Below are 24,791 nucleotides of genomic sequence, written 5' to 3'. Positions count from 1 at the left end.
CCAAACACGACTACAGGCTGGGGGAGGAGAGATTGAGAACAGCCCTGGGGAAAAGGATCTGAGGTTGTTGGTTGATGACAAGCTCAACATGAGCTTCCAGAAAACCAATTGTTTCTTGAAAGATTTATGTAGAAAATCTTGTCTAGATGACATGTAATAATTTATTGCAATAGAATTTCTTTAAAATAGTAACATCTAAGTAATAAAAAATTTTAATAGAAAATTAACTTTCCCACTAATACCACTCCATTCTTTCTTTAAAGGCACTTACTGGAATAACATTGTGCCTCGTGGTACTGCTTCTGCCACAAAATGGATTTTTGTGTTGGCTTCCACAGCTTCATCTAAAGAAGGTTAGTGAGTGAACACTGCAGGCATATAATATCTAACTTTTGAATAGAGTCAAATTGATGATGTAATTACTTAAATATCCTGAGTTATTTCAGATTTTGGGTGCCTCTTCTGTACATAGGGATCTAAAATATTTGAAATAATGTGGAAATAAATCTGTAGAACTACTGGAGGTTAAATAAAAAGCATATAATTCACTCTGCCACCTTTAGTGGGAAGTGGCACCGAAGAGAAACAGGTAGTCCTTCAGGAGCAGTAACTTCCTAAACTGCAGGCAGCATGAATTGCCAGAACTTTTAATATGAAACCTTGGAGCAGGGTTTGCTGGAACATTCATACTGACCAAGTACATCTCCCATCAGTGCACTTACAGGAGCAAAATTGCACATTTTATCAGTAGAAGTGTGACCACATAAAAAAATTCAACTGCAAGTTACAACAGTTAGCAAATGTTATCTAAGTACACCAGCTTTATTGGCAAAAGTATGTGATTTAGTGTTGAAAAGGAATGCCGTTTTTCAAAGGCAATTATCAAGGATAAAGAAGAGCAAAAGAATAAAGGGCAGTGCATTGTTAGTCTTCTATTAGTTTCTCTAAATGAGATGTTTCTTCACAGGACATCACTTACTACTTCCTTGATTTGAGAGGCAGTATTTTATTGCCTAAGTAAGGGCTTGAGATGTGTTTGCAACTTCAAAATCTTACCCTATGAACATAGCCAAGAAGATCTAGTGTCATCTTCAAATGTACTGATAATTTTTTTTAGAAGAAGCAGGTGTATAAGCTTTCTCAGAGTGGATTAGGAATTATTTTAATAACTGAGATGTCCTTTCCATAGGAAGCTTTCTGTGGCTGTGCCAAAGCAACAAGGATCTGTTTTGTGTCAGTGATCAGAATCCTCAGTTTCATCCTTCTACGGTGCAGCTGCCACCGGATGCTGAAATGGTGCATTACTCTGCCTGCCAGGATGCCATCTGGGGTTTGGATAGTCTTGGGCAGATATTTATCAGGACACTTTCATCCAGCTGTCCAACAGGGATGCACTGGACAAAACTGGATCTCTCCCAGCTAGGTATGACATTTTTATTGAGTAGACTGTCTCTTAACTCTCTTAGCTGACTGTCAGTATTTTCCTTTAAAAGTATCTGTTGGTTTACTGAACATGACATTTCCTGCTTTGAATAGTACCTTACAACAATGGGCCTCACAGCAGAGGACTGCAAAAAATCAGGAACAGCTATGGCTTTCAAATAATGTTTCATTTTAGCCTTTTGCTGGAGACACCACTTTTACTGTTTGTTTGTACTACAGTGTAGAGAATTGTGTGGTCCTGGGCAGATCCATACACAAGGCCCTGAACTTTGTGATTAAACGCATCCTGAATAGCACGGTCAAAGCTTCATTAGGATCTTGTCACGGAAAAATTATGCTCCAAGAGTTGCATGATGCATAAGTGATGCAGCTGGTAACACTCCTAATATTCAAGTTTCTACTGATCAGAAGATTCAGCATAATGTTAAGAACATGCTGCTGGTTAGCTGCTCTTTTTATTTGATAAGGTGTAAGACCAAGATTGTTGCCCATGTTTTGATCACTAGAATATCCTCCTGGTTTGGCTCTGGGGTAATCAGGCTGCTGGCAGTATTTCTATTTGAAAAATAAAAGAAACTATGCACCATTCTTGCACCACCTGAAAAATAATTCAGCTGTTTTGTAGGTTTTCCATTTTTAATATAAGTATCCATGGCTGGCCAGAGAACAGACAGAAACAATTTTAGGTTCAGGGTTAAGGAAAGGCAGACAAAGCTGGTAGACTTCTAGCCTCGTGTACAATTTTAGTATACTATTTCTAATACTTAATGGAAAACTTTTTAAAACACGTATTTTAAAATTAGTGTTTATCAGTTTAACACCATGTTTTCAAACCAGTTTCAAGAACTGGTTCCAAATCACTACTTATACTGTTGTTTAAGCACTGCTTAATTCCCTCTGTCTTTAGTGACCTACAGGACAGGTTTGTCCAGACTCCTCACGTTGCTTAGTAGAATTTGAAATTGTTTCCATGATACCATTACTTTCCAGCAGTTTAGGTAATAACTGTTTAACTGAAATAATAAATAACTTCTTGCTATTGTCTGAAGATCTCAAAGCATTCATAAAGGAAATTAATGTAGTTGGCGCTTGCTGACTGTAACACCTGGCTGGTGAACTTCAGCAGTTCAGAAGTTCAACCTTTACATTTAGCTGTTTCTGTTAGCTTCACAGCACTCAGTGGTGGTACTGGCGAAATCCAGGGTCAGGAAATACTTCACTTTACCTGTCACTGTGGGTGAATACTGTGAAAATGTTTTAGACATTTTTCCTCCAGTTAATGAGTATGGTAGATCACTGCTGACAAGAGAGTGCACATCCACGCTTATAACGTAAGAGCCTTCATTTGCTCTAATGGGGCTGAAGAAATGGAAGAACTACTGTTATTGGTCAAGTGTGTGTTTCAATTTACTCCTGAAACATTAGTATTGTAATTTCGTGGTGGGGGGAAGCAAGTTATTGTAAAATGCATTTCAGAACTCTGTATGGAAGTGATGGGATTGCCAGCATTAATGTTGAAATATTCATATTATGTTGGTAGTATCTTACTTCTGCCTTTACACTATGTACTGGGAGTAGTATCTAGTAAACTGTTCTGATTAGGGTTCTACACTATTGGTATCAAGGTTTCTAAACACAGTTGAATGACCTTTTGATTTCAACAATAAACAATGCCTCTGAATCATACTACTTTCTCTAAAGAGTCCATGAATGTGGTTAACATGACTTTATAGAATAAAAACAGTGGGAGAAGGGAGAAACCCCAAAACATTTACCTAAGGGCTGCATTTTTTAATATCAATTTGTACTACAGATGTAAATAATATCAGGTATGCCAAGTAGGTGATATGTGATATGTGTCTGTTTGGATCCGAACATTTCAACAGCTAAGACATCATGTGACAAAGCTACTACTTCAAGTCATACTTCGTTAGAAGGAATAATGAGGCTTTAAGTAAGATTCTGACTTCGTAGCTGAATGTCAAGCCTCTGCCTGCAAAAGAAAGTGGTTCTAGACATTCTTATTGAAGCCACAGAAATTTTTGTGTATAGTTTTGTCATTTATTTTTAATATGAAGCTGCATGATTAAAGGAGGTTTTGGGGTGAGAGGAATTAATTCTACTTCCTATAATTCAGAAGTTAAATACTTTTAGTGAATGAGATCTGTTTATTATTTCACGTAACTAAGAGATACAGCTGTGTAGTCCTGTTGTTCCCTGTTCTGTTCACTAGCAACAGGGAATATTGCCTGCTGCATAAATAAATGCTTTAAACTTGCACTCTGTCACATAAAATTGCACCCCCTTCTTTAAGGAATGCTGTCTGTGATGCACTTCACAAGGACTTGTTGCCAGATTTCACATCCCTGAAGAGAGAATTGTTACCAAGAATGGGATACCCCAAGCAGTGCTGGCATGTTTAATTAACAGTGAGGCCTATTTTTGGAGTCTTTAGTTTGGAGCCTGACCAGGGCATTCCTTCTGTAGTGTATCTGTACTCATTGGGTCCCTCTTTCTGCAGAACATGTTTTCCATTACTTAGCGCTATGTTGTTCCAACACTGAGAAGAAAAAATACCAAATGTTAAGTATCTTACATCCCATGGCTGTTTTAAAATGAATGTGAAAGGGTAAGAATTGCAGTTTTAGTTGAAAATATCCAGTATGCTTCTCTACTATCTTTGCAAATTTTTAATAGCAAGACTGATGGGTGTGATTTGGTATGCAAAAAAACCCTAAACAAAACACTCCAAAATTCCAAAACATACTTATTTGGTAGCTTTTTTTTGCTGACTTTCATGGACTTAAAATACTGCTGCACTTTTGAGTTAGGTATAATAAACATGTACACTGTTGAACGTAAATCCATTTGAAAATCAGCTCCTTTATTTACAGATGAGACACTGGTCTGTTAGCACTGGAATGCATAATCTATATGCTCATATTTTTAGAGTGCTGGTAGCATTAGGAATGCTCATTGCTGAAGGTGTTAGCAGATCAACACCTTGAAAAGTCTACAAGGACAGCCAGATGCAGAGAAAAGTTCACATTAGGCCATGTGAAAGTTTGTCTAGGCACTGATAACATTTGTCACAGAGTGTTTCCCTGCTTGAATCCAGTTATTTTAATATAATATTTTTAGTGTGCTTTAGAAATTGCACTAACCTGTGACTAAAACATTTATTTTTAGATTTAAAAGAAATACCTCACATATACTACCTGTTGGTTTTATTCATTGTATCCAGTGATTTTTTTTGTCTCACAAGTTGAATTAACTTTGAATAATTTTTATGTGACTGTGTTTAAACCTAGCATGTAATACAATCAAGACTAAATGAAAGTTCTGAATTTGAGAGGAAAATGCCAGCTTGCTAATAGTATCTTTGTTATTAGGTGCTGTAAAGCTGATCAGCTTGACCTGTGGAAATCAGCATGTTTGGGCCTGTGACAGCAGTGGTGGCATTTATTTCCGTGTAGGAACTCAACCTTTTAACCCAAGTTTGATGCTTCCTGCATGGATAATGATTGAACCACCTATACAGGTAAAATGTGGATTGCTTTTTTTTTTTTTTTACCGAGTGGTTTGGCTCTGTGCATTTGAAAAAGCATAATAACAATCATGGAAAACAGTACAGCCAGATTTGAAATGTGTGGCTTGAAGCTTTGTCCTGTGTGTTTGAATTCTACAGGATTTCTCTCTCCTCCAAAAAAAAAAAAAAAAAAAAAAAGAAAAGAAAAAGAAATAAAGATGCTGCCTTATCAACATAGGTCATCCCATATTCATCTAATTGTTACAAATAACTTTTTTTTTTTTTTCAAAAGTGGAAGATTTTTTTTCTTTCTATCCTTAATGAAAGATTACTCTTATTACACAGCAGCTTCTCTAGGCACATGGTAGAATGCAGCCTTGAACCACATGCTGAATACCTGCTGTACCAGCCAAGGGGCTGGGCTGGCAAACAGCACGAAGCAGGTTGTGGGAAGGCTGTGCTCAAATGGCATGGAACTCAAGTGCTTGCCTCCCTCTTCCTTTATCCTTGTCCCTGGGATGCTTGACAGGGTGCTGTGCTTAGATTTAGGGACTTACCTTATTATCCATGGTTAGTAAGTGTGCAGTACAATTGCAGCTCTTCTCCCTTGATCCCAGAATGGGTCAACTTTGTGTCCTTTCTACCTGCCAGCTGAGAGGGTCAGAGTGGAAAGAAGTCCCCTACAGTACCCTGGGATAATCTTTTACTGCTGACAAGAGAGTGCACATCCACGCTTATAACGTAAGAGCCTTCATTTGCTCTAATGGGGCTGAAGAAATGGAAGAACTACTGTTATTGGTCAAGTGTGTGTTTCAATTTACTCCTGAAACATTAGTATTGTAATTTCGTGGTGGGGGGAAGCAAGTTATTGTAAAATGCATTTCAGAACTCTGTATGGAAGTGATGGGATTGCCAGCATTAATGTTGAAATATTCATATTATGTTGGTAGTATCTTACTTCTGCCTTTACACTATGTACTGGGAGTAGTATCTAGTAAACTGTTCTGATTAGGGTTCCACACTATTGGTATCAAGGTTTCTAAACACAGTTGAATGACCTTTTGATTTCAACAATAAACAATGCCTCTGAATCATACTACTTTCTCTAAAGAGTCCATGAATGTGGTTAACATGACTTTATAGAATAAAAACAGTGGGAGAAGGGAGAAACCCCAAAACATTTACCTAAGGGCTGCATTTTTTAATATCAATTTGTACTACAGATGTAAATAATATCAGGTATGCCAAGTAGGTGATATGTGATATGTGTCTGTTTGGATCCGAACATTTCAACAGCTAAGACATCATGTGACAAAGCTACTACTTCAAGTCATACTTCGTTAGAAGGAATAATGAGGCTTTAAGTAAGATTCTGACTTCGTAGCTGAATGTCAAGCCTCTGCCTGCAAAAGAAAGTGGTTCTAGACATTCTTATTGAAGCCACAGAAATTTTTGTGTATAGTTTTGTCATTTATTTTTAATATGAAGCTGCATGATTAAAGGAGGTTTTGGGGTGAGAGGAATTAATTCTACTTCCTATAATTCAGAAGTTAAATACTTTTAGTGAATGAGATCTGTTTATTATTTCACGTAACTAAGAGATACAGCTGTGTAGTCCTGTTGTTCCCTGTTCTGTTCACTAGCAACAGGGAATATTGCCTGCTGCATAAATAAATGCTTTAAACTTGCACTCTGTCACATAAAATTGCACCCCCTTCTTTAAGGAATGCTGTCTGTGATGCACTTCACAAGGACTTGTTGCCAGATTTCACATCCCTGAAGAGAGAATTGTTACCAAGAATGGGATACCCCAAGCAGTGCTGGCATGTTTAATTAACAGTGAGGCCTATTTTTGGAGTCTTTAGTTTGGAGCCTGACCAGGGCATTCCTTCTGTAGTGTATCTGTACTCATTGGGTCCCTCTTTCTGCAGAACATGTTTTCCATTACTTAGCGCTATGTTGTTCCAACACTGAGAAGAAAAAATACCAAATGTTAAGTATCTTACATCCCATGGCTGTTTTAAAATGAATGTGAAAGGGTAAGAATTGCAGTTTTAGTTGAAAATATCCAGTATGCTTCTCTACTATCTTTGCAAATTTTTAATAGCAAGACTGATGGGTGTGATTTGGTATGCAAAAAAACCCTAAACAAAACACTCCAAAATTCCAAAACATACTTATTTGGTAGCTTTTTTTTGCTGACTTTCATGGACTTAAAATACTGCTGCACTTTTGAGTTAGGTATAATAAACATGTACACTGTTGAACGTAAATCCATTTGAAAATCAGCTCCTTTATTTACAGATGAGACACTGGTCTGTTAGCACTGGAATGCATAATCTATATGCTCATATTTTTAGAGTGCTGGTAGCATTAGGAATGCTCATTGCTGAAGGTGTTAGCAGATCAACACCTTGAAAAGTCTACAAGGACAGCCAGATGCAGAGAAAAGTTCACATTAGGCCATGTGAAAGTTTGTCTAGGCACTGATAACATTTGTCACAGAGTGTTTCCCTGCTTGAATCCAGTTATTTTAATATAATATTTTTAGTGTGCTTTAGAAATTGCACTAACCTGTGACTAAAACATTTATTTTTAGATTTAAAAGAAATACCTCACATATACTACCTGTTGGTTTTATTCATTGTATCCAGTGATTTTTTTTGTCTCACAAGTTGAATTAACTTTGAATAATTTTTATGTGACTGTGTTTAAACCTAGCATGTAATACAATCAAGACTAAATGAAAGTTCTGAATTTGAGAGGAAAATGCCAGCTTGCTAATAGTATCTTTGTTATTAGGTGCTGTAAAGCTGATCAGCTTGACCTGTGGAAATCAGCATGTTTGGGCCTGTGACAGCAGTGGTGGCATTTATTTCCGTGTAGGAACTCAACCTTTTAACCCAAGTTTGATGCTTCCTGCATGGATAATGATTGAACCACCTATACAGGTAAAATGTGGATTGCTTTTTTTTTTTTTTTACCGAGTGGTTTGGCTCTGTGCATTTGAAAAAGCATAATAACAATCATGGAAAACAGTACAGCCAGATTTGAAATGTGTGGCTTGAAGCTTTGTCCTGTGTGTTTGAATTCTACAGGATTTCTCTCACTACCAAAAAAAAAAAAAAAAAAAAAAAAAAAAAGAAAAGAAAAAGAAATAAAGATGCTGCCTTATCAACATAGGTCATCCCATATTCATCTAATTGTTACAAATAACTTTTTTTTTTTTTTCAAAAGTGGAAGATTTTTTTTCTTTCTATCCTTAATGAAAGATTACTCTTATTACACAGCAGCTTCTCTAGGCACATGGTAGAATGCAGCCTTGAACCACATGCTGAATACCTGCTGTACCAGCCAAGGGGCTGGGCTGGCAAACAGCACGAAGCAGGTTGTGGGAAGGCTGTGCTCAAATGGCATGGAACTCAAGTGCTTGCCTCCCTCTTCCTTTATCCTTGTCCCTGGGATGCTTGACAGGGTGCTGTGCTTAGATTTAGGGACTTACCTTATTATCCATGGTTAGTAAGTGTGCAGTACAATTGCAGCTCTTCTCCCTTGATCCCAGAATGGGTCAACTTTGTGTCCTTTCTACCTGCCAGCTGAGAGGGTCAGAGTGGAAAGAAGTCCCCTACAGTACCCTGGGATAATCTTTTCTGAATACAGAGAATGGAAAACGTAGTTTCTCCAGGGTCTGTTTTTTTGGGTTTTTTTATCTCTCCTTAAACGTCAGTGCTTGCTTTCGTTGCTTCTCTAATACTTTGCAAGATAAGCTAAGAAATGGGTGCAATTCCTAGGTTGTGGGTTGGGACCGCTGCAGTGGAGCTGATCTCTGATTACTCATCTCATTAATTGCTCCGTGGCACAAAATGACTTGAACTGTCTGCTGATGTTGCATAGTAGTACTGAATGTGCCTGCATACTTGATTGACTAATTTTAGTTCTACTTATCTTTCATCAGCCAATTATTAGCTCCTTGTGTGAATCTCAGGGTGTAACAGCAAAGAAGGACAGGGAAACAGGGAAATGAAACTACAGATTTGCATGGCATTAGTTAGCACAGCTCTGGTTGGACTTGTTCTTCTGTGCTGGGAATGCAGTCAGTCAGACCTGGAGAAATGGCACCTTGTTTTGCAGGATAGCAGAACAGACTGATAAGTAAGTACCAGTATCACTTGCAACAAGGGCTAGATTGCACTACTCATTCTTTGTGTGTTGTAAGTGGGTCTTTCTGATGTAATCTATAAGAGACATTTTTCCTTCTGGGTGTAGAGCAGCAGGAAGAGAAGCCTAGGGATACTAGTGATGATGTCTTCCATAAAGGTGGTATTAAGGGGTATTAAGGTGGTATAAAGGTGGTATTAAGGGGCAAAACACATTCCAGGATGTGGAACTTCTTAATGTTAACTATTTACCTAAGTAACTTTCATGATTTTAAGTAACACTTAAACTGAGTTTGCCAAGAGACAGATAATTAAACTTGTGTAGTCTTGTCTTAACAAAGATTTGTTAATCTTTCTATCCAGGAAAAAAGCCCATAAAGCTGTTTCTGTATGTTTCTGTATGAACTAAGTGCATTCTCTACTCCTCCACTGAAGCTGATTAAACTACTTAATACAAAACTGTTCATGATAAATTTGGAATTGCAGTGGCTCATTCTTTAGCAGTGACTTCCTCATGTAGAAAGTCTTTAGTTGGACAAGGTTCAAAATGAAATTATTTTATATTAGCTTATCAAGGAAGCTGGATGATGTTGTCTTCCAAAATTATAACCACCTGATACCCAGGCCAGTATAATTCTCCTGTTATCTTGCCAACATCTGACATTGCAAATGTAGTGAGCCAATATGAAAGCGCAAAAATTCAAACGGTGAAGAGGAGGTGAAGTTTATGGGCTGCCTGCTGGTTTTGAGACAATTCCAGCATGTTAAAACAAATCATTAAAATACTGAAGGAGCAGCCATTCATGCTTTTACAAAGGCTTAATGCAAAATAAGAAAAATACATTAACATTAAAAAGATTTCCAAATGCTAGGTTATTGTTTGGATAACAAATATAACATGATGGCTGAAAAGTGGACTATTCTGTGGACAATATTTGCTTATTAGCAGCACCTTACTGTTATCTGTCCCTTAATTGACTTTGACACAGATCATGCTGCATCACTTCATTTTCAGAATAACAGAAATACTGTGAGAAGTATTTGTGAATGATTCAGTCATTTTCTATTTGAAGAAGGAAATCAAAATTGCCTTTCACTTGTTTAAAGTACAGGACCATTCTCAAATAACGTAATTTAAAACCAACTGTGGATATTTAATTCCTAGTAAATGTCAGAGCCAATATGACTTGCCATATCCCAGATCTCATGACTCATAAGCAGCTTGTGAGCAGCTACAGACTCTGCTTTTATGGTGTCACATCTTGTTAAAGGAATGCAGTGATTGCCCAGCATCCATCTTTGCTCAGCTTCACAGAGATATTCAGAGACAAGAGTTTTGATGAGATTTTAGTCATGCTAAAATCAGTGACTATAAGTAGTCTTTATTCTGTGATACTTTGGTTGTTTTTAATCTAGCCTAAAACCATTCTCATTTGTTACTCTTTCCTTTGCAACTCCCTACTGCAGTATCTCTTGAGACGAAAAATAAATTTTATGTTCTCTACCCTCCCTCTTGATTTTACCCAACACTTCAGAAGTGATTGATAACATAATTGCAGTATCTTGAGGACTAGTTGTTTTATATTTAGATGCTTTCTGTGCTTCATCCATTCCATTCTGCAATCTTAGAAGTCAAAATACTTACTCAGTTAAGTGTCTTTTTGGGAGATGCGTTAAGGACATTGACAAAGCTGATCAAATTTCTTTGAAATTATTTTAGTCCATGAAATAGAAAGTGTTTTTCATTCTGTTGTTGATATACAGGACAAATCTACTTTCTGCTGTAGTATGCCTAAATATAGATTAAATATAATTTTTAAAAATTACCAAGAAACACAAATATTAGCTCTGTAGGTACCATAGAGTATGGTTCTCTTTGTGTGTGCTTGTGTGTTTATGAAGATTTAATGGTTTTCAGATTTCTGGTCCCAAAAAACGATAATTTTAAAATCAAAGATAAAATTGATATAGTTAGTAAGACTGATTTAGGTGATCATGGGGTAGAAGTTGATCAAAAGTTAAACATAATCAGTGTGCTTTAAAAGGTCCCCAGAAGTTGAAAGGTTGTCTGAAAATAATTCTTTCAACATTTTAGATTTCATTTTTGTCACCTTCTGAAAAAGATGTGGAGACATCTGATCTTGAGAAAGGCTCACTTCCTATAAGTACATCTTAGGATAAAAACTGGCCTTAAGAACCACCATCTCAGATTTACATTAAGGGTTCTGTCAGATAAGCAGAACTTAAGAGGATTAAAGGAAATGAAGATCAGGGCAGGTATTTGTATTGAGTGACCATTTATTGTTCGTAAACAATCACTCTGGCTCTAAGAATAGATTAAGCATTTTATTAATTGCCATTTGCTTAATTAGAATAATATAATAGAATAATATAATTATATAGTATTTTAGATTGGAAAAGACTTTTAAGACTATTGAGTCCAACCCTTAATTCAGCACTGCCAAGTCCACCACTAAACCATGTCCCAAAGCACCACATCTGCACATCTTTTAAATATCTCCAGGGATGGTGATAAAATTGATATAGTTAGTAAGACTGATTTAGGTGATCATGGGGTAGAAGTTGATCAAAAGTTAAACATAATCAGTGTGCTTTAAAAGGTCCCCAGAAGTTGAAAGGTTGTCTGAAAATAATTCTTTCAACATTTTAGATTTCATTTTTGTCACCTTCTGAAAAAGATGTGGAGACATCTGATCTTGAGAAAGGCTCACTTCCTATAAGTACATCTTAGGATAAAAACTGGCCTTAAGAACCACCATCTCAGATTTACATTAAGGGTTCTGTCAGATAAGCAGAACTTAAGAGGATTAAAGGAAATGAAGATCAGGGCAGGTATTTGTATTGAGTGACCATTTATTGTTCGTAAACAATCACTCTGGCTCTAAGAATAGATTAAGCATTTTATTAATTGCCATTTGCTTAATTAGAATAATATAATAGAATAATATAATTATATAGTATTTTAGATTGGAAAAGACTTTTAAGACTATTGAGTCCAACCCTTAATTCAGCACTGCCAAGTCCACCACTAAACCATGTCCCAAAGCACCACATCTGCACATCTTTTAAATATCTCCAGGGATGGTGACTCAACCACTTCTCTGGGCAGCCTGTTCCAAGTTGAAAAAGAAGTTTTGTAAATTGAGGGTATTTATATATCTTCTTGTCTTATCCAAACTGTGGAGTAAAGGGGTTTTATTTAAAGAGATGTTTGCTGTTTGGCTACTGTATAAAGCTTTTGAGGATCCTTTGTAGTCCCTAGGGTCTCAGCAGAAGAGTGCTGCTTAACTTATTTTGCCATAAAAAGGCCTCTTGCAGTGTGTGCATTTCAAGTTAGAGGGACTTTTGGTTCACTACTCCTCCCATAAACAACCTAGTAATTGTCTCTATATTTTAAGTTTTATATGATAGGTAAGAGTTCTTTCTGATCTAGGAGGAGCTCTTTTTTTCTCACATGCAAAAAAATTAAGGCTGTTCACGCTTTCACTGTTACTCAAAATTGTTAAAACTATGAAGCAAAAGGTAGTTAAAAGTGCCGTTTGAAATTTAGGAAATGTCTCTGCAATTCTGTGAAATCAACACACACTAGATTTCATTTCTTTTCAGTACCTTCCTTTTTGTTAATCTACATTCAGTGTAAGTAGGTTGGTTGTACCTTATGGATGAGTGATGACTTGACAGAAGTGGTTACCGTGATCTTTGTTTCCTTTCCTCTCTCAAAATAAATTCTGCTTACTTTACAGAACACTTAATACAAATCTGGAGGCTTCCTGCCTTTGCCATCTGCCTTGCCTTTGCATCTTTCAGTGAGGTTTCTATTATTATTAAGGCCAGTTTTGTGTTAAGTAGTACTTGCAGGAAGAAGCAGTGATCACTCCTCGAGATCAGATTTTGCCATTGCATCTTTTTTGGTAGGTGCCAAAATCAAAGATGAAATGTAGGATTGATTTGTTTCGAAATGATCTTCAAGGATGGGTATTTGGAGGGGGGTGATTTTTCTGTTGAAAATGCTTTGTAGCTTTTACTTCAGAATCATCCATGCTACTTTTGAAAGCATTTGTCATGGAAAACTCTGTTCTTTCTAATATATAATTCACATAACTGTTCTTTTCAAGTCTGATTTTTTTTCACTAGCACAGACTAGCTTGAATTACCTAGCTGTTGCACTGATTCCTTCTGTGTTGCTGTGAGTTCTACTTTGGAGTACTAAGATGAGAAAGTGTCTTTCATTAGAACAATTCTGCTTAGGTTGGAGAGGTAATACAGTTATTAAACCTTCTGGTTATCTGCAGACTAGCTAATCTGTCCTTCCATATATCTTTACTCATGTGAGACCTCCTGAAGACATTAATAGGGAAGGGATTTTCCTGAAGGGATTGAACTTTTCAAGATCATGTAAAGAAAAACTTTGGCAGTAGTGATTAATCTGTATCAGGTTGGGTTGCAGGTAAACATAGGAGATCAAAGCTTCTGCTGTAGTGTATTTTTATTAGCTAATTCTGAATGTCATAATGTTTGAAGTGCAAATGTGTATTCACGGGCATGTCTTTCTTAAGAAATCATGTGCTTTTCCATGCATTCCAGTATTTTTTACTAAAGTTGCCTCATCCATTGCTTAGTTCAATGCTTACTATCTTCCTTTTCACTGATAGTTAAGAGAACTGCTGTCATTATATTTCACTGTGCTTTTCTGCTTTGCAGTTTAGCCTTCTGGTATTTGTTTTGAGGCATTGCTATCACCATGTTCAGAAATATGTGCATGTAGCCTGTCACGTTAGATAGCAAGTATTATCAGCACCAGAAGCCTCAGATCACAAGAAGTGCACAAAATGAAATACACCCAGTAGACGATCCCTCCTTATCCTTTTGAAATATGACCTCAAGGTGGTATATTTGCCTTTTGGCAAGACTAGCTTACACTGAAAACAGAAAGTGTGGGGAGGGGAACGTTCTGTTTTCATACCTTCATTTGTTCTGTACTGGAAACATCCTCACATTTACACTTCTGTAAGGTGCCCATATTTTGGTTAGCTAACACAGAATTATATAGTTAATTATTTTTTCTGAGAGATTAAGAAATATATTTAACGCTCAGTCAGGTAAATAAAGTATCTCAATTACAATTGTTGCATTTTTAGAGTTTTTCAGAATTATTCTATTTAAAAATAAAAACATAATTATGTAAAAATTCATGGGTAAAGGAGACATGTCTTGATTTAGCAAGGATGTGCCTTGGTTTCAGTGGAACTGTTCATGTGCTTGCAGGTAGTGATAGCCTGAAGTATTTAATAAATAGGAGTCCTTGAAAAGTGATTTTGAGAGACAGTCATAAAAAAACTACTTGCGCTAGTATAAACCAAAACTTTTGGAGAATTTTGTTTCATTTTTATTAAAGCTACCTCTGCCTTTTATAAGTTTTGGTTAGATCAGGTTTTATTGTTGGTTTTCATGTAAGTGGACTTCAGCTTGCTTGATTTTATGAGTAAGGAGACATTCTGGGATAACTGATGGGCACATCAGACCCTTTGACCTTGAATTAGGAGCTGGGAAGGCCCCTCCGGTGGTGTTTCACTGTTCTTCCTGTTTTATGATGCTGATGTAAGCAGACAAGGTGCTGATGACCTCTCACTGCAGACCAGCCTAGCCATCAGTTCGCTGCCTTGCCAGGGAGCTGGGAGGGCTGGGCTGTGGTGTCTGTCCTGCTTGGTGGCCCTTCCTACACAACTGCCAGATAGTCTGGTCTCTAGGAAGACCTTGTTTACTCACCCATGTCTAATGAAGCTAAGACAGGAGTAAAAGCAAAAAGGCAGTAAAAAGCAACATTTTAATAACTGTTTAAAATCCTGAAAGCAAAACAGAGCTGAGGCGGAAGTTATAAAAGCATGGGTGTTTTTACCTTGCAAAAATGGTTTGCTTTTCTTAGTAAAGTGTTTAAGTTTCAAAAACTAGAGAGGTGCACTTTACTGGCATAGCCTGAGTGAGAGGGGGTTTTACTGATGCTCATTAAAGATGTGTTTTTATAAAGCAAACAAAAAAATACCTTGGTTACTCAGAGCTTTGCTTATACAAGGTTTTTATTACCTTGTGCTAAATTATGTTCTGTTTCATGGGAAGCTGTTGCACGTAGTATTTACTTAATATGCATTTCTGTAAAAACTTACTTGCTCCTGTCCTAATTGTTCAATTTTTCAGTATGTTATTAGAGATACCAGTAGTGGTAATTACAGACAATTTATCACGTCCTACACTACAGTTTATAATCTTAGGTATAAGCCAGAAGATCATTGGGCAAACCTGAGTAGACCTGTAGTCTGTATGATCTTTAAAGTGACTGTCAATTATATTTTAATTTATTTTTTTTTTATTGCTTGTAAGGACCAGTTGTACTAAACATTTTGAATGTGTTTTATGGTTCTGTTGGGCTTTATCATGGTGAATATTTAGAGCCACTAAGATGATTAGGAGACTGATCCATCTGCCTTTGAGGAAAGTCTGAGAGAGCTGGGTCTGTTCAGCTTAGAGGAAAGGAGGCTGAGGGCAGATCTCGAAATGTTTATAAATATCTGAAGGGCAGGTGTCAGGAGGGTGAGGTCAGACTCTTCTCAGTGGTCCAGTGAGAGAACAAGTGGTAATGGTCACAGACTTGTACACAGGCCATTTAACCTGAATGTGTAGAAAGACTTCTTTACTCTGAGGGTGACAGCACTGAAACAGGCTGCCCTAGGAGGTTGTGGAGTCTCCATTCCTGGAGACATTCATAACCTGGCCTGGATGTGTTCTTGTGTAATGTTCTCTGGGGGATCCTGCTCTGGCAGGGGGGTGGAACTAGATGATCTCCAGAGGTCGCTTCTGACCCCTACCATTCTGTGATTTTGTGAACAGTTGCATGGGTTTGGTATGACCTTTTCTAGGATTTGATGCCATATGTTATAGTCTTTTCCCGTGTTTCTGCAAGAAAAATGCTTGGAATAAACATAACAAGAGCTCAATGATTCCTTGGCTTTGCCTTTTCTCCCTGATTGTGCTGGCCACAGGCTGGAGATACCCAACTGAGGCCCTTGTCTGTTTATTCACTGAAGGCAGAAAGTGGGGGAAAGGATCGTGTTGTTATTCTAAAGCTTCTGAGGAAAATAGTGCTTCAGTTTTTCAGTCAATAAATAATAGGCTTTTTTTCTGACAATTCAATAGCAGCATTACTGAAGAACACATGGCTTCCAGGAAGACTAAACATAGATTTATAATTTTTTCTGCTCTTGTGTATAACCTTGAACTTCTCTGCAGAGAAAAAAGGGGCACTTAATTTCAAAAGCTGTTCTCCTTGAAAGTCAGAATGCAAAACGTTCTGGTCAGTAGGGCTGTTACGTTGCTTGTGCTTTCTTGATACCTCTAATGCTGAAAGTGCTTTACAACCTCCATTCAGCTGGAGCTCAGAATCATAGAATGGTTTGAGTTGGAAGAAACCTTAAAAATAATCTAGTTCCAACCCCCTGCCATGGGCAGACACCTCTGGTTGCTCCAAGCCCCATCCAACCTGGCTTTGAACACCTCCAGGAATGGGGCATCCACAGCTTCCCTGAGCAACCTGGGCCAGTGTCTCACCACCCCTACAGGAAAGAATTTCTTCCAAATGTCTAATCTAAATCTACCCTTGTCCACTTTGAAATTGTTCCCCCTTGTCCTCTCACTATAAGACCCTTGTAAAAAGTCCCTCAGTTTTCCTGTAGGCCCTTCAGGTACCGGAAGGCTGCTGTGAGGTCCCCCCCCAAGCCTTCTCTTCTTCTGGCTGAACAACCCCAATTGTCTCAGCCTGTCTTCATAAGAATGGTGCTCCAGCCCCCTCATCATTTTTGTGGCCCTCCTCTGGACTTGCTCCAACAGGGGCATGTATTTCTTTTGCTGAGATATATATTAATAATCAGGCCTCTATATGAGGAGGGTCTCTCAAAGTTGCTTTATTTGTTATACTAGTTCATAGGGTCTGTATGTCTGTTAGCTATCAAAATAGATTATTCTGATACACAGGAAATGTCTAACAATGTGAGAAGTATCTCTGATCTGACCTTCTTATAGCCTGGCCCTGACTGTCTTTTGAAGTTGACAACATTGGTGCTGCTTGTAGCCACCAACTTTTTGTGACAATGGTTAAGCTTGGACAGACTGAGAATGTTTAGTCTTCTTCATCCTGGGTATTTGCAGCAGAACAGAGATAGTGGAGGTCTGCTGATACATGGACTCTGTGCTCCTGAAAAGTGACGTGGAAAATGTTCTGTTGCCCTTTTTGTGTGTGTGTCTATTCCTCCTTTACAGTGAAGTTGAACCACTATGTTTTGGTGGTGGAAGCGGTTACAATATGGCAAAACTTTTAAAATAGCTGGAGGGGGGCGAAACTGCATTAGTTTTTACTTAAAATTTGTTTCAGACTATTGTTTAAATGAAGTTCTTATACTGATGCTGATTTCTCTGTCACTTGCAGAAAGAAAGGAAAATAATTGCACAGAGTTACAAAGCTAATGGACAACTGTAACTTAAATGTCTTTAGCATGGACACTTTCTTGATATCATTTAACAGTTTGATGGTTATGTGCTTCCTTCAAGTTTACTTAGTTTTATCAGCATTGTTTCCTCATCAGACACGCGGGTGCTAGCAAACTGTTTCATTGTTTGTATTTGTAGCAGAGAATAAAGACAGCTCTTAGTGTGTAGTTTTAAATGTTGAAAAGTACATAGTTGGCATGCTTTGCAGTCCATGGTTGTAGTGGGAAATCCTCAAAAGACATATTGCTACTGGGGTTTCTGTGGCTGAGGTACAAGATCACAGGGCATAAGGATCTGCTTTCTGTTCCTGTCTGAAACAGTCGGTGTCCTGAGGTTTTTTGAGTTTAGAAATGTTGGCACTACAAGTAAAAGGAAAACAGTGTTCCACTGTTTTAATCAGATAACACTGAATCCATCAATGGTCCATGAGTCCATCTCTCACAGTGATGAATATCCTGGGTACACGTATAAACAGAGTTTGGTGTGTCAGCATCTGAGAAGGAAGGCTGAGAGACTGGTGAGAAACTCCTTAAAATTCCAAACTCTTCAGTAAATTACAACATGACTTACTTTGCAGTAGCATTTTGAATGAATTAATTGATAACTGAAATAATTTATTAATTTTCATGGTGATCAGTCTCTGAAATGTTGTCAGCAGATTTATAAATTTGCACATATAGCTCTCTTCAGTGGTTCAGAGAGCTCTGTTTAATCTCTAACTGAAGCTGTAGAGATCTGTTTCTTGTCATATAGATTATTAAATACTTAAAGCATGCTTGTGGTAATTAAAACCTAGTGAAGATGAGGGATGTCCAAGAAGTTGTCAGTATGATTGTTCCCAAATATGGTAACTTATGTCCAACAAATTTTAAATTAATTTTATCTGCACTGTTGTGGAAGCCATGAGAATATCTTTGTGGTGTAGATGGTTGCTTTCTGGTTGAAAAAAAACAACAACACCAACAAACAAAACCCAAATCAAACAAAATAAAAACAACCAAAAAATCCCCCAAAAAACAAAACAGAGGTAAAACCTCTGCAACTGGCTGTAGGAATTATCTGTACTTGTTTCCCAATATCTTGCCACTGTTTTGTGGCAAAAGCTGCTGTATATAATCATACCTCTAGCTGTCCTGTCAGTTGTCCTTTCCTGTCTCTTCCATAGCAGAAAGTTGCAGAGGAGAGAGGAGGTTCTGTTAAGAGCATCAGGTGCTGCCATCAGTGAATTGCCTGGATCCTCTCTAATGAGAGTAAGAGGATTGTTTATTGATGTGACTTGATTGGAAGGAGCTAAGTAGCCTGAACAAGGAAGAGAAGGTGAAAGTGAAATACCCAGAGAGGCAGGGAAACTTGAGGAGGAAACAGGAGCTCACTTAGAAAAACAAGAGAATGAGAAAATTTTTTTAGCCAAGCTTTAAGATATGTTACCTGGAATTTGGTAAGATATGTTGATGTTGCTGAATAGGGTATCATAGAATCATAGGGGTTGGAAGGGACCTCGAAATATCATCTAGTCCAACCCTCCCTGCCAGAGCAGGGTCACCTAGAGTACATCACATAGGAACGCATCCAGGTGGGTTTTGAATGTCTGCAGTGAAGGGTACAGGTAATTGCTTTGCTTCTAATGCCACCACAGGTTAAAGTGTTATCAATCTATCTGAGCATCATTCAGCTTGTTTCATGCTACCCTTTTGGGGTGTTCTATCTGCTTTTCTTGGCTTCCACTACCTATAAATCTGTAGCAATACACAGCCTTAGGTAGTAGGTGTAAGCACTCAGTAAGTCTTTCTGGGTGGAAATACTCCAGTTCTTTCTTAGGAAATTCTTTTCTAGGCAAATGAAAGAGGAAGAGAGGAACAGAATCCTGACATGGAGGAGTGGAGAGCAAGGTGTTCAAATCCCAACAGGTTAGGAACAAGGGTTGCACCAAGCTGTTTGGCACAGTTTGTGAAGGACTGTAGTTGGAACATGAAGTGTACTGCATAGGTGGAGCACAGACACACTGGCAATTCATGATGTGGAGGAGATAGGATAAGAGTGGCAGAAAGCCCTAAACCAGAGGAGAACATCACTGGGAGAAGGACAAGTTAATTTAGAAAGAAAAAGAAAGAAAAAAAGGCAAAGATTCCCTGTTATGTGCAGTAATTCAGCCTGCACAAGCTTTTAATTGCACAGCTCCCTTGAAAACATGAGACTACAAGAGCAGAAATATGGAAACGGGTGAGATGAAGCTGGAATCAGCACAGTAGTGGGGCACACCCGTGACAGTGGTGTGAGGTGACCAGGTTGAAGTAGGAAGGAGTCAGAGCCAAAGTAGCTGTAGAAAGAAGAAAATAATAATGGAAAGGAGACAGAGGAACAGGGCCAGGAGTGAGGATAACTTCTAGTGAAGGGGCAGCAAGACTAGAGGGCAGAGTATGGAGTTTGGGGTGTTTGGTTTTTATTGCAGTTTGAAGGGTTGGCTGGTTGCTTGGGGTTTGTGTGTGTGGTTGGTTGGTTTGGGTTGTGTTGGAGTAGTTCAGTTTATTTATAATACAGCAGAATACCAGTTTGAAAGCAGCTAAGCAGTTAAATATATATATATATATTCCGTGTAGTTGACAATTAGAGTCTTACTGTAAGTGTTCAAACTGCAGCCATTGTGAATTTACTGTGACCAGAGGTAAACACTTCATCAATCCTCTACCAGCTTCAAACTTTCAACAGAGAGCAAGTACCTAATGGGAGCACAAACATGAGAAAATAGTCTTGTCAAAAGCCTTGCAACCTGAATAGACAGGATTGATTTGGTGATGCAGGTTGAACTCGGTTATAGCTGGGTCAGATACTTGTTAGCACCAGAATTTCGAAAGCAAAACCAAAGCAGGTAACTGTTATGTACACAGAAGGCCCATCTGGGACTGGATTGTGTGCTTAGGTACACATAAAGATTATGCTTATGTATTCCTAGTCTTGTACATGCAAAGAGCTGCTTGCTCTTCTATTTATCACACTGGAAATTCAGCTTATGCCTATGAAGCTAACACAAGAAATGCAGTGCTGCTTTGTGAGGTGATGGATTTCAGGGCATCCTAGTGTCTTCTTCAGGGACCTTATTAGGCTGATGTGGAGAATGTTGTGTGTGTGTTCCTTTCGGCATTTTATTTAAAGTACACGTTTTGCAGGATATTTGTGTTCACTAAACCTGTTGTCTGACACGTTTTGCTACCAGATCACCATCTTGTGATGTCTGTAAAATGTTGTGGTCAGTAGCACTGATTTTGAACAGTACTTAAGGCAAATCTCCATAAAAGCAGATAGAGTAAGGACTTGCCTGGGAGCAGAAGGGGAAGTGTGTTTCACTTGGGATTTCCAGCAGGTACTGTTGTGGATACTCTCCTGCAGGTGTGGCTGCTCTAGTGCTGCAGTAGTCTGCAGTGACTTCCAGAGACAGATTCCTGTAGAATGGAGTCCAGGGAAGGAGGCAGATCACCATTTCATTGCAAAGATGAGACATGCAGGCTGTAAAAATTCATTGTTTGTACATGTTTAGAAATAGAGTGCAGATTTAGTTATATTAGGAAAACCTTCAGGAAGGTAAGAGGAAAATACTGCACTTTGTGCATTTCAGTGGCAGAGTTCCCACTTCGACTTGCAATTGAAACTGTACCTGATTGGAATAGCACTGGTTAAGCAGATACTATTATACTCAGATGCTGAACATTAAGTATTAATATATTTATCAGTAACTTTGGGTGACAGTCATTCATGCTCCTTTTCTGTTTAGGAAGGGATTGACTCTTTGGAAAATGGGTAGTTTTGTACAATTACAAATAATATGTCAGTTAATTTCTTCCTGTCTTCATTGCCTGGTAAATATTTTACTTCTCTTGTGTACTTTCGTGAAAAAGTAATACGACAGTACAAAGATACAGTAGTACAAAGTTTAAATACTGTGCTTAATTTTTATAGCCAGTAGGAATCAACTTGGTCAGCATTCATTCAAGTCCAAATGATCAGATGTTATGGGCAATTGATAGCAAATGGAATGTCCATGTACGAGTTGGAATTACAGATGAAATGCCTGTAGGCACTGACTGGGAACATGTGCCAGGTAAAAATTAATGCATTGTTCTTCCTGCTGTTTCCTTAGTGCTGTTTTGTTTTTTCCCCTGTTGCTTTTTAAATTGGATGGCAATGCTTAAATAAATTTTTTTTCTCAGCAATCAATTGTGCTTATTAGCACAAAGTACTTGATAAGGGTTATCTTTTAAAGATTACCTTGGTTTTATTTTTTTAAAAAAAGTAGATAACTGAAGAGAAATCTGGTTGTTGGGTTTTTTAAAAATTAATTTCTGTTGTGTGTTATTTCAGGCTGCAGTCACTGAATTAATAAATGGTACAGTTCCCTTTCAGTTAGAACTAAAGCAGTGTTCCTAAGCAATAGGAGACCACTGTACTGTGGAAAGTTTTGTATTTAGATGTGATACAACATGGGGTTCCTATATAGATGTGTCTTAACAAAAAAACTAATGCTATTTTGCACATCTTTCTATTAATCCTGCATCCTAGATTAGGTAGTTACTTTTTTGCCTTGCCTTTGAGTTGTTTCTCAAATTTGAGTTGTTTCTTTCTCAATAAATGCATGTTACTGCTGTCTGCTTTTTAAAGCTTTTTTCACTGCATAAATGCATGGCACTTTGTTGCAGAGTACTTGCTTTCTTGTGAAGAGGTAAAGAAAAAAAAGGTCCATCATGTCTATAGCATTAATAATTTTTAGACAAACTTCAGTTATAACTGCTGAATTATTCCCCATGTGCTAGTAAAATACAGCAGAGACTGCTAAAATATGTTTACAAAGATCCTCTAATTGGTTGCTGCTTGTGGCTGTGGTCAAATAACAAGATGTATCCACAGTGTGATATCGTTATGGTCAAGAGATGCAATAAGTACAAAGTCTGCAGTGAAAAAGCTCTTTTGTTCACCAGTTCTTCATGTGCTGCAAGTGGCCTACTTTCTGATACCCCATTCACACAGAGCCAGGAGCTCATATTCAAGTAGCATCTACTCTGTTCATCTTCCCTAAGCTTAGTGTAAGGAAATAAGTAGTGCTGAATTGTCTTCTTGCCAATCCTTTCTTAGAAGGCCTCCTGGAAAACTCAGTAGTTCTTTATGCCTTTTATAATGGACAGTTCTTCTCTAGTATCAATATAAGAATATATAAAAACTATTATAGTCTTGCTGTCTTCTCTTAATAAACTTTTCTGCAAGTGTATTTAGTGCATAAGAAAGCCTGTGATTATTGCCTCTTTGTGTCCAATTATCTTCAGGTTTGCAGGCCTGTCAGCTGGCGATAAGTACAAGGACTGTCTGGGCACGGTGTCCAAATGGAGATGTAGCTCGTCGATATGGGATTACTGACAAGAATCCAGCAGGAGACTACTGGAAAAAGATTCCTGGAAATGTCTCTCGTTTAACAGGCAAGTTGGTTCAGCATGACAGTCTGCTTTGACTTCTGCCTGATGGTGCTCAAGCTGGCCATATGCAGGGAGAGCTGCATACTCTAAATGCTTTGTTGACTATGAGGGTTTCACCAAGGGTGCTTTTATCACATGAGTAAAAACCTTCTCTGGGTATAGTTAGGAAAATAGATCCAAATATTACTTATTTAATGTGTGTAATTGGAACTTGCTAACTTAATTAAAAGATGGATAATTTATGCTTTGCAGTGACCCCTCTAGATGAACTGTGGGCGATCAGTACTTCAGGATCCCTTCTCCAGCGCCTCACTAAGACCTTTAGCCATTCCCATAGTTTGCAGAAAAGTAATGACACTTCTGTTCTGCTTCACTCTGATGACTTTGAAGATGAATGGGAAGTGATATGAAGTCTCTCCAGCTTGTGAAGCAGTGAAAAAAACAGAAGGACAGAATTTTTGTAATGTATGTACAAAATGTTGGACCTAAAAGCCACTATTATTGGACCTATGATATTAGCACTTTTGTATTGAAAAACTGACCTGTTAAATAGCCCCCAAGCTGTGAGTTCTGATGTTTGTTCAGTTATCTCTTGGGAGACACTTTAGGTGTGGCATACTGCAGTTGTTATACTGTACTACTGTAGAAGATCCTTTGGAAATATAACTCTTAAATTAATCTTACTTAGCAGTGAAAGTGATTATTTCAGAACAGCATGCACACTAAAACATGTGTACTTACTTTGAGAAGGAATTCTGTTGCATTAAATATTTCTCTACAGCAGAAACATTAAGCATTTCTCAATTTCTTCTTGTACTTGGAACTCGAAACTGATGGGAACGCTCTCCAACTATTGTACGTATATTTACAATTATTTTCCCTTGCAGCATGGAAGAAAATACAGCAAAGGATTTCTTAGTAAAATCTCAGAACATCATGATTACACAGCATTGGTGTTGAACTGAGTTTGATCCATTTCCATATAATTCTCTGCAAGGCCATACTAACTATCCATTTCTAGGAATTAGGTTCAAAATCTGGCTGCATTTGCAAGGGAGAAGTGTGGGCTACACCTAGTACCAGGGGGGCTTTTGCCCATTTCACACAGCCATCAGGAAGCTGACAGGTTTTGGGGGATAAGTCCCACTTTGCAATAGGAAGAAGTTGCAAGTTATGTTTGTAGTACAAAGCAGGAATGTACAAGGCAGTTTTCATAATACCTGTCGTGCTGTATTTGTGCCTCCAGCCAGTGCTTTAACATTTGGGCTCAAATTGTTTTGAGTACCAAACTTAGATGTATTAAAAAGAAAAAAGGTAATTGATAGAATTACCTATATATCCCATTAAAAATTGTGATATTGTGAGAAAATACTTAACAATATTCTGATTTTAGCTATGTTAGCTACGTTTTGAAGTGTCTTATACTTAACATGTTGCAGCAGAGGTATGTGATGACCTGGAAAGTAACCTAAGCTAAACATTGCAGTTTATTTTTCTTTAAAGTCTAAATCTTCTTGGAAAGATACCTCATCTTTTTTAAGCAATAGAACTATAGATGAGAGAACTTGAGTTCATTATGTAGGCGGAGGAGATATTTAGTTTGTTCAAAGCTCATAAATCATTAAAATGTTTTAAGCAGCTGCTAATCAA

The 24,791-nt window shown here is 37.8% G+C and overlaps 1 protein-coding gene across 1 annotated transcript in view; it reads left to right on the top strand.

The window, feature by feature from the left end:
* TECPR2 (tectonin beta-propeller repeat containing 2) overlaps nt 1-24,143 on the top strand; it is a 42,075-nt gene extending 17,932 nt beyond the window's left edge. The window contains 6 exon segments of the mRNA XM_009999804.1: nt 264-353; nt 1,190-1,423; nt 4,836-4,984; nt 21,637-21,778; nt 22,995-23,144; nt 23,394-24,143. Of these exon segments, the coding sequence (XP_009998106.1) occupies nt 264-353; nt 1,190-1,423; nt 4,836-4,984; nt 21,637-21,778; nt 22,995-23,144; nt 23,394-23,551 (923 nt within the window). The 3' untranslated portion in view covers nt 23,552-24,143.
* Nucleotides 24,144-24,791: the final 648 nt, after the last annotated feature.

The sequence above is a fragment of the Chaetura pelagica genome, unplaced genomic scaffold (genome assembly GCF_000747805.2).
Source record: "Chaetura pelagica isolate M959 unplaced genomic scaffold, ChaPel_1.0 scaffold806, whole genome shotgun sequence".
Taxonomy (NCBI): Eukaryota; Metazoa; Chordata; class Aves; order Apodiformes; family Apodidae; genus Chaetura; species Chaetura pelagica.
The sequence above is the reverse complement of the archived record's forward strand: the minus strand, read 5'-3'. Positions and strand labels throughout refer to the sequence as shown.